General features: G+C 44.9%; 1 protein-coding gene across 1 annotated transcript in view; it reads right to left on the reverse strand.

Moving 5' to 3' along the window:
- Window positions 1-627: 627 nt before the first annotated feature.
- Window positions 628-10,208, reverse strand: part of BFSP2 (beaded filament structural protein 2, phakinin) — a gene marked incomplete at both ends in the record, with an annotated part of 13,612 nt that continues 4,031 nt past the window's right edge. The window contains 3 exons of the mRNA XM_010012081.1: window positions 628-789; window positions 3,095-3,251; window positions 5,229-5,311. Coding sequence (XP_010010383.1) covers window positions 628-789; window positions 3,095-3,251; window positions 5,229-5,311 — 402 coding nt within the window. The remainder of the gene's footprint in view (window positions 790-3,094; window positions 3,252-5,228; window positions 5,312-10,208) is intronic.

Here is a 10,208-nt window from a genome sequence, read left to right on the forward strand (position 1 = left end):
CTCACAAACTTGATGGGACCTCTACATAAACTCTAGTTGGCTTCTTGTGCATTCCCTGCCACCTTTGGTATCAACTGTTGTCACAGTTTTATTCTTTCTTTTGAAAAGAAACACCTACTCAGGGCTTGCATATATGTTTGCAAACACAGTTTTGGCTTTTTCCTTGCTGTTTGCCTTCGCTTCCCCCCACTCTGTACCATGGAACAGGAGGGGCTGTGGTTTTGCTGTATATCAACTGATTAAGTTTTGGGCCACCTGATCTACTTGAAGATGTCCCTGCTCATTGCAGGGTGTTGGACTAGACAAGGTTTGAAGGTCCCTTCCAACCCAAACTATTCTATGGTTCTATGATTCTAAGTTTGTTTTCCTCAGCCAACATTTCAGAGCCCTTGAAGCCTCCCACAGATACCTGTGGTATCAGCAGGGTCATTCCCACTGCTGCTTAACTCTGCCTCCCAAGAAAGCCACACACTGTGTGTACATTCCCATGGACTTGGACCAAAATCCTTTAGATTTTTACCACCATTTTTGTTTCAAGGAGAAACCAAAGACCCAACCCTCAAAGTTACTTCAGAGTATTAGACAGGGTTAGTGCTTGCTTAAGCCCTGCGATGTTGTTGTGCTTACCTTGGTACGGAGCAGAGCTCCTGTCTCAGCACGATTCTTTTCAATGTCTCTCTCCCAGTGGATCCTGATTTTTTCCAGGATGTCGTCCAGGCCACTTCCCAGGGGAACATCCAGTTCTTCCAGCTGAGATCCTGCAAGCTGCTTGTATAATACCTTCACATCCTTGAACAAAAATGACAGACATAAAAGAAAGCAAACTGAACGATTGAATGGTGACTTCAGAGAGGCTCGAGGAAGAGCTTGTTTGGTGCCACAGAGAGAATCATTAAGTTTGGCCCTGAAAGGAATCTCTGCATTAATGATTTAGTGCACTGGAGGGTTTCTTTGTCATATATGGATTTGCCTTGCATCTGCATGGGGAGTCTTGCTTCAGCTCTGGGGTGCTGAAAGTGGTTTTCTTTTTGGTGGAAGGAGGCTGAAGCCCTGCATCAAGGCACTTCCCTCACAGTGGCAAGTTTCTCCAGCAGTCAGAGCCTGACACATGCACAATGCAAACCTGGGGCCCAAACCCACCACAACTGTACTGCCAGGAAGGCTGCAGTGTGGACATTGGGTCAAGGAACTAACATCTTACAGCAAATCAACCCCTGCTCTTCCCTCTCTGCTGCACCATGCAACAACATAGGCAGGCATCTACTGGGATATACAAGTTGTGCAAAGCAGCTTGTGTGAGCCACCTGTGTGCTTTTATGCATGTGCATGTTAGATGAAGAGCACTCTCCTTCTCCATGGCAGCATTCTGTCTTCTTTACACATAAGTGCTCCAAAAACATATAAGCAGTAGAGAATTACTGTGTCTAGAACTGTACACTTAAAGGTAGCATATCAGTTGTACCTTGTGTTCAGGAACACAAAAATAAATGAGGTTTGCACATGTATCTGAACTATCTGTACCACAAGCCTTTTACATCAATCTATTTATATGTGCTATTGGTGTGAGCAAAACGAAAAGTAGTGTAAGAACATCTGGTAACTGTGTTTATAAGCAATGGCCCTTGACAGTGACAATACTGGGGAAAAATGGACGGGAATCTGTAAGAATGAAAGCATTAAAATGTGTTCACTCTATGTTCACAAGAGCTTCAAAAGGACTTGACATGGATTGGAGGAATGTAAAGTTGGAATTAGTTCAGGAAAGTCCTTGGGACTTCACTGTGCCACAGCTCAGCTGGAGTAATTGCAATAGTTACATCCAGCCTTTATTGTTTGACTTCTCTTGAGCAGTTTCCCCTGGTGCTGCTGCCATGGGAAAGCCAGGTCTGTGCTGAGATTGCTCAGATACTCCAAATGAGTAAGGAAAGCAGCATCCTTCTATCCTGCAAGGGCTCCTCACTGGCTAAATGTGGAGCAAGAGAAGCTGCTGGGAAGGTGGTGTCCTTGTAATGCCATATATATGGGCAGAGAACAGCCTTAGTGCCAGCTTTTCTGATTTCAGGAATATAGACAGAGGCTTAAAGGGGATCTTGTGTATTTCTATCAATGTTTTGTTTTCCCTCTTATCTAAAACAATTTCTCTTTTTCTCATGCTGTGCAGCGGTGACAGGGCCATAGGTTATTTTCTGCAAAATGCCAGCCTTGGGATTAGATCTGTGAAAGCAGGGAGGGGATGAAGCAACCTCATCTTGGCAAGCCAAGTCTTCATATACCTGCCAGTGATGCTGAAATCTTGTGGCTGGAGAAATAACCTGGAAGGAATGTAAGGTAGGATAGTGCCTTGCTTCCATGAACCATCTCAATTCAAGCTGCCTTTTACTTTTGAAGCATCAGCACAATTGCTTGTTGTCCCTTACGTGGTATTAGTAGTAGCTCCATATCTGAGCCCCCATCAGTAAAAAGACTGATTTGGGTCTGATCCTGAAACCCCTGCTGAAGGCAATAAACCACCTTCATGCAAATAGTGCTGGTGAATGTAATAAGTAAGTGGGAAGGCATTGCAAAACTGGGTAATAATGGGCTTCCCTTCCAGCTGCCTGTGCCTCTGTCTTGCTTCTGGGGTGTGTTGTTCAGGAGAGACTCTGTTGTGGGAACTGAGCAGCTTGCTAAGCCAAGCAGGGCATGTTCAGAACCTGGTTAATGCTCAGTGTTAGTGCAGCAGAACCACAGCTTGTTCCCTGCACACTCATTTCTCTTTACATCTCTGGCTGAGGATCAGACCTCACTGTTGACATGTCCACATGCGTGCAACCCTGTGACCACTGTGTGGCATCTACCAAGAAGTGACATCTCTTCCATGTCATGTTTATCAGATATGAAAGACTTAAGACTTAAATGTAAGCAATTTGATTGTGCCTTACAGGTTAGTGCTTGAAGTTGACAGAGAGACAGAAATAACAGTGGGTTTCAGAAGAATCCCCAGGCCCAGACATGGCAGGCAGAGCTTTTAGTGCTTGTTTTGCACTAAATGTATGATACCAACCGGATGAAACAGGCACACATTGGCTTTGCAGTGTCCCAAGTCTGGACTTACTTCTTCATGATTCTTTGACAGCAAAGTTAGTTCTTCTTTCATGCTCTCTATCTGACTCTCCAGATCCATTTTAGTTAAATTAGCATCATCAATCACTTTATATAGCGAATTAATTTCATCTTCCACTGCCTTTCTGAATGGCTGCTCATTTTCATACCTGCAGAGAACACAAAAAACCCCAAACCTTAATCCAGCACAGCTCAGCAAGAAAAACCTGGCACCATTTGTGCTAATTACCTTGCGTCCCAGACAGAGCAACAGAAGATATACTTTGCTCTCACCTGGTCTCACTGTACTTGAATTTAACTGCCAAAGTACACTGTCATTAACTCAGAGTGTAATAAAATAGGCCACATTTGCACTCGGTGCTGCCATGCTTACAGCCCGATAGGATTCCTGAACAAGCACAGAGAGGCATGTGGTATTTATATACAGTATGACTATGGGTGGCTTGTTCTCTGTTTGCTTGGCTGTAAAATGAGAACAACTGCTCCTTCATCTACATGAAAACTTGTGAGAGCTATGGTTAAAGAAAACACATGCATGTCAAATGCATTACTGTTACTAACACAGATACTGATGGAAGTCTGGTCTATGTTCCAGGGCCCCAGCCCATCCTTAAAATGTAGTAGTATCAAAAGAATGAGGAAATTCGAGTGGTTGGTTTGTCAACTAGAATTGCTGTTAAAGCAAATGACTCGTTTCTAAACCATGGCTGCAGTGGTAGGAAAAGGTTGTGGCAGGCATACTTTAGCAGGTTGCTATTCTACAGTGCTGCTTGCTGTATCACTCTTGTTTCTGCCCTTTCATTTCAGGCTTTCCATTGAAGATGTGGTTGATCTCCCTGGGTGGGAGGCTTTTGTGTCAAACCCATCTAACCTGGGCACCTAGTGGCCAGGGAGGTTAGACAGGGAAGGTGGCAGCTGAGATGGGAGACAGCTTCATAAACTGGCCCCACACTCTGCCACTTGAGAGCCACCTTTGTTGCTGGTAGTTCAACAGCCTGGGAAAGTGGTAGCTGATTCCAGTGAGAATTAGGACCTTCTCCTATGCAGTGGATTGATGTGACATGGGTTTTGTGATGGAGACTGTGTGCTTACACTGTAAGTGTAGGACATAAGGCCGTCAAATGAGTATCGCAGAGTGGTACCTTTCTAAAATGAAAGGCAAACCTCAGAACATGATTAACACACTTTTTGAGATGATTAAATAAAATAATACCAGAGAGAGACAGAAGTTTAAAAGGGATGATAAAAACCATAGGAACTAAAACCCAGTTAGTCTGAAACACAATTTGTGTGCCAGATCTTGCAAAAATCTATTTGTAAATGAACAAGTCCATTATGGGGAACAGCTGGAAAGATCACGTCTCCTGAGTCAAATTTGAAGAGCTTCATGCACTCATGTACATGAATATCAGGTTTTGAGAACAGACGGACATTAAAAGAAGTAGTTTGCCAGTATTTAAGATCTTCTTCTGCTATTTCTTTCTCTCAGTAAAGATGAGGAAAACCAATGCAGCCCATTTCTGTTTTCTTATCTAACATTTCCATGCAGACATGTGTAGTGGTGTGGTTCTTGCATTTCAGCTGCTGCAGCAGAATGATTGTGGTTTCCAAACCCATTTATGTGGGACTGAAAATTACAACTAAAAAGCACAGGGAAATTTTGCGTTTATTAAATGTTAACCCAAATGACAGTTAGTAAGAGACCAAAGTCTGTATGTCAAAGAATAGCTCGCGTAATTTTGCTTGTGCACATTTATGTGCACTTTAAATTTACTTTAGATTTACTTTAAATATTCAAAATATTCCCAAATAATGTTAGCATCAGAATTATTTTGCTGTTACAACGCCAAGCCAGGTGGTTGAATGCTCCATCCCTGGCAGTGTTCAAGGCCAGGCTGGATAGAGCCTTGGGCAGCATGGTCTAGTGTGAGACATCCCTGCCTGTGGCAGGGGCTTGCAACCGGATGATCTTAAGGTCCTTTCCAACCCAAACCAGTCTGTGATTCTATGAACAGTCAAAAGAATGAGCCAGTTCTACTCAGTAAGCATTACTCTGTCATAGAGGAGGGGTTTGCCAAGGTAAAGGTTCGAAGAAAGTGGCCAGCTTGGTGCCACCACAATTTTACCTGTCTTTAAAATCTTCAGCACAGGCTTGAATGTTCTCAGTGTGCAGCATGAGACGAGCATTTTCGAGGACTGCTTCGCCCACCTAGAAGAAAGAGACAACAGAGCTCAAGCAATGAAGAGCTTCAGCACATTAGCTACGTGCACTGTACATGTGTCTTTAGCAGATGTATAGCTTGGAGTCTGAAAATAATCCTCTAGCCTAGGGCTGTTCGAGTGACTCATCCCAGACAACGTAATCAATTACATTTGTACCTATAAATTCACAAATTCTCTGCAAATAGACTGTAATTTGTCACCAAATTCATTCGTCCCAAGCACTCATCTTCTTGTGGAAACACATTTATTCTGATCATCGGATAGTCACAAGGGGCAAAATTCATTACTGTGCGCGAGGTACGGTCATCATTTAAGTCCCACTTATATTTCCACGATACAGTTTAAGCAGCACTTATGCAGTTCCTATTCTACTTCCCATATCAGCAGGCATCTGCAGGGTCATCCTCTTCAGTGAGCCAAGGAATACTTGTTGCTTATGCTGCCTGCGAGCCGTCCTCAGCTCCCAGAGCGTTGTTTTCCTTCTCTGATGGGATCCTGTAAGCTCTTGCGATACGTATGAGACCTGAGAAGCAGGCAGTCTTCAGAGATTATTACACTGAATGGGAAATGCTTTGAACAGATTGAGCAAATAAGACTGTGGTATCATTGCTATGGTTCTGGGGTGGATCTTTAATGCCCGGGAGATGCTTGAGGGGTAAGCAAAGCTGAAAGGTTTGTGACTTAGCAGCTTGCTGTGATTCTTCTTGAATCACATATATATAAAATAATATATGAAATGATAAAAAGGTTAAAAAGACCCCTGCCTGCCCTGGAGTCCCACATGCACTGAGCTATGGAAGTGACCCAAACCACGTGGAATTTAGTACCAGAGCGTTCACCTCTGCAAATAGCTATCTGGGGACTCCAGCCTTCTCATGGCCCATCATGTCGCTCTGGAGGAGCTAAACCGAACATCTCTTTGTTCTTTTCCAGGACATACCCATGGAGATTTGCAGTTGAAACTAAGCTACCACATGAATAAAAGCAGCTTTTTAAGCGGGATTAAAAGGGAGAGTTCTTGAAGCAGAAATCTTTCTTTAGATAATTAAGTCTGCCACTAAATGAGATTGCAAAGCCCCTGAAGCATTTTGCTGCCCTGAGGTGAAACAGGCCATGCCATGTGGAGAAATCAAGGCTGCGTCCAGACAAGTTATCTGAAGTACCACAAGTGGGATCATTGCCTTAGTATGGTCCTACCTGCTCTTCAGCCTGTTGCTCCATGATGGGGTGAAGGTGAACATGCAAGGCTGAAGCATTTCTATGTGGTAATGATTATTCATCCTCACAAAAAGTGGCTTACTGCTCCAAATGTCTTACAGATGCTGGGACAAGCAAATATGAAATCTGTGAAAGCATCTGACAAGGAGAGATCTGGAGGAATGACCTATTCCCCACATTGAGAAGCTCATAATGGATCATGACATTAAAAGCACTCTACATCTTCTAAATCTGAGGAGGCACAAGAGCTAAAAGAAGTGGTTTGCTTACTTCTTGCTTACTGTTGGGAACAGAAAGGGAAGGTGGTTGTGGCTGAGGGCCTGGGGCTGGAGCTCCATTCCTGCCAGCTCCAGCTCGGTGCTTGGCTTCCAAAGGAACCAGATCTCATGCCATTGCACAGGCAGCCAATTTTTCCTCACTAACTGTTGGGTTTCTTGGCCAATTCCAACCCACAGGATAGAGGGATAGGCCATCAGAGACATGCAGTTCCAACACACTGCAGGCAAATAGCACCTAGACAGAGGAGAGAGGTCCTGAGAACACGGCCACTGGGCAGAAATGCCCCGGTTTCAGCATGGGAGAATGAGGGAGAGCAGGAGCCAGATATGTTACAAAAGCCACAGGTATGGGAAGAAGATGGTATCTCATGGGACACCAGCCAGCCCTGCTGGGCAGCACACTGGTACAGGAGACTTTTATGTGCTTGCTGGCACATTGTTCAACCCCTTATTTCCTTCTCCCTGCTTTTTTGCAGCCCCACTTTGCCAGCACTGGCCCCCAACACCCGGGTTGTCCCTTCTGCAGCACTGGGGACGTGCTGCTTTGCCATCCTTGGGTCCCAATGCACCAGGAGACCTAAGTTTCTCCTGAAAGATGGAGGAAATACATTTAGTTTTTACACGGCAGCAGCACGGAGCTAGAGGCAGTTCTTTGACCCAAACTCTGAATGTTTGGTTGTACTGCTTTCTTCCTTCTTTTCCTTTTCCTTTTTCCTACAGAAGGTATTTTGTATTCCTGCCAACTCACACAGGTTTGGATTGTCACAGGACCTTTGATTTCTTTTTCCTGACTCAAATCAAGGAGCTGCCTTGTGATTTGCCCTGCCCTGTCAAAACAAACCCATTTGCCTCCATCAGTGAGCCAAATATCTGACCTAAAGTCTGATGAAAATGAATGTCTTTGAGGGAATTTGGAACATCCCATGAGCAAAAGTAACAATAACTCATGTGAGCTGCACGGTGCCACTCAGAGGTATGTTAATGGCCACATTTAGAGGCTGAATCCAGTGGAAAATGGCTTTTGGGCTGCAATGAAAGCGGAAGCAGGGAATAGCTGGTGATTTGCCGCTGCCTGGATTTCTGCCTCTGTACAGAGACAAAGTGCTTTTTAAAAGAGCTTTTCAGCAGAAATCTTGTGGGCTTATTGAGGTACTTGAGGTGACTTCTTACCTGCTCCACAGTAGAACCTTGGTACCATCCCCCTGAGGATTTGGTCAATACCTGACTCCCCTGCCATAGTCCGGCAGCTAATGCCGAATACTCAGTGAGGAAGACCAGGGCTTTTCAAAGCTGCACACAAACCTGAACTGTAAAAACAGCATAAAAAAGCCTAATGTTTGGAAGACCTCATGGATGAGGGTTGTGGAGGGACCCAGTAGGCATTAGCCTTTCAATCCTCCTGGAAATCATGTGAGTATTCTTTATGTCCAACAGTGAACTTGAAGGGTAAATAGGACATGGGAGTTTCTATGCAGAAACCAGGTATTCTGGAAAATTCTCTCTGCTCTGCACAAGCTGCGAAAGCCCTTTCCCAGGCTTCAGCAGAAGGGATGGAAGACTCCCATCTAGTGGCTTTTTGGTTTGATTTAACTCTAATAATCAACAGCGGGAGGCAAGCACGCAGCATTTTGCTGACACGTGCTATAGTGCATGGTGCAGCAGTTTAGGAAACACCTTTTTTTGAGTCCATTGGAAATGAGAGGGCTTGAAATGCTGCAAGCACTTAGACATTGCCTCCTCTTGCACCTCGAATCCTGTGTTCAGCTCTGGGTCCCTCACTGCAAGAGAGACATTGAGGTGCTGGAGCGGGGCCAGAGAAGGGCAATGGAGCTGGTGCAGGGCCTGGAGCACAAGTGTGATGAGGAACGGCTGAGGGACCTGGGGGGTTAGTCTGGAGAGAGAAGGCTCAGGGGGGACCTGATCGCTCTCTACAACTGCCTGACAGGAGGTTGCAGTGAGGTGGGGTCGGTCTCTGCTCCCAAGGAACAAGTGATAGGACAAGAGGAAACAGCCTCAAGCTGCACCAGGGGAGGTTTAGATGGAGCTGAGGAACAATTCCTTCCCCAGAGGGTGCTCAGGCATTGGAACAGGCTGCCCAGGGCAGTGCTGGAGTCACCGTCCCTGCAAGTGTTCACACCCCGTGTAGACGAGGCCCTCAGTGACATGGGTCAGTGGTGGCCTTGGCAGTGCTGGGCAACGGTTGGACTGGAGGAGCTTAGAGGTCTTTTCCAACGTGGCTGATTCCATGATTCTGTGATTCTTTGATTCTCTGCTTGTAAAGTAGAAGGCAATGATGTCCTGCCTCACAGGATTTCTGGGAGGCTTTAGTCGCTGATGTTCATGTGGCATTTAAACAGCCAAAATGGGAAGTGTTATAAAAATGCAAATATTATTACTAATAATGGCTCCTTTAAGTCACACACTGTCTTGAACACTTAGATCTGTGATGCACATACACCTATGAATATGATTTTTTTCAGCTCTTGAATGAACACTGGTTATTTGTGGTATAAAACATCTTAACTAGAAAGCAGCAACAATTTTCTTTGATTTCACTGGAATTTTATGGACGTGAAAATGCAATCCTGATTTGCATCAATGGCCTGGCCCATTTACTGGGTTACAATTGGCAACAAGGGAGTTCGCAAACTCCAGCCTTGATATCAAAGTGTGATGTGAAACAAATACTTATGGGGAGAACTTATCCCTGGTGACTGGCAACCTTTAATGTGGCCAAGTTTGGCATCGCAAGGTTTACTATGCCTTTCAAAACTTTAGCTGTGCTTTATTGGAGCTTTGTATAGTTCTACTGTTCTTATAAATGCTGCTGTATTCATGGCCTCGGGTTTGGCCTGTGATAATGAATCTCATGGTTTAATTATTCATGTCATGGAGAATTATCTGGCTTTTAAGTTCACTTCAGTTAAAGCAAATGATGCATCCGTGGAGAAAGATCAGAAGATGTTGGTCTGGTCTTTCCTTCCACACAGAGGAGGAAATTGTTATCAACCCATCTCCTCCAACACATTTCAATTCATGCCTACATCAGGCTAAAAGCATGCAGCCCAGTGCCTGCTGCTCAGCTGCCAAGCAGGAAACTCAGAACACTATCAGTCATGCTCTCCATGTTGAACCCCTTTTCAGAGCCTGAAGGAGGAAAACTCCATGTTCACACACCGTGTAGACGAGGCCCACAGTGACATGGGTCAGTGGTGGCCTTGGCAGTGCTGGGCAATGATTGGACTGGAGGAACTTAAAGGTCTTTTCCAGCCTGGTTGATTCTGTAATTCTATGATTCAAAGGTAGCAGGAGTGGCATTTGTTATACTGCCTTGGTAAAGCCACCTGGAGTGGCTGGGGAGAGTGATGGGTCCTTTGCTGATTCCTG

The sequence above is a fragment of the Nestor notabilis genome, unplaced genomic scaffold, assembly GCF_000696875.1.
Source record: "Nestor notabilis isolate BGI_N333 unplaced genomic scaffold, ASM69687v1 scaffold10813, whole genome shotgun sequence".
Taxonomy (NCBI): Eukaryota; Metazoa; Chordata; class Aves; order Psittaciformes; family Psittacidae; genus Nestor; species Nestor notabilis.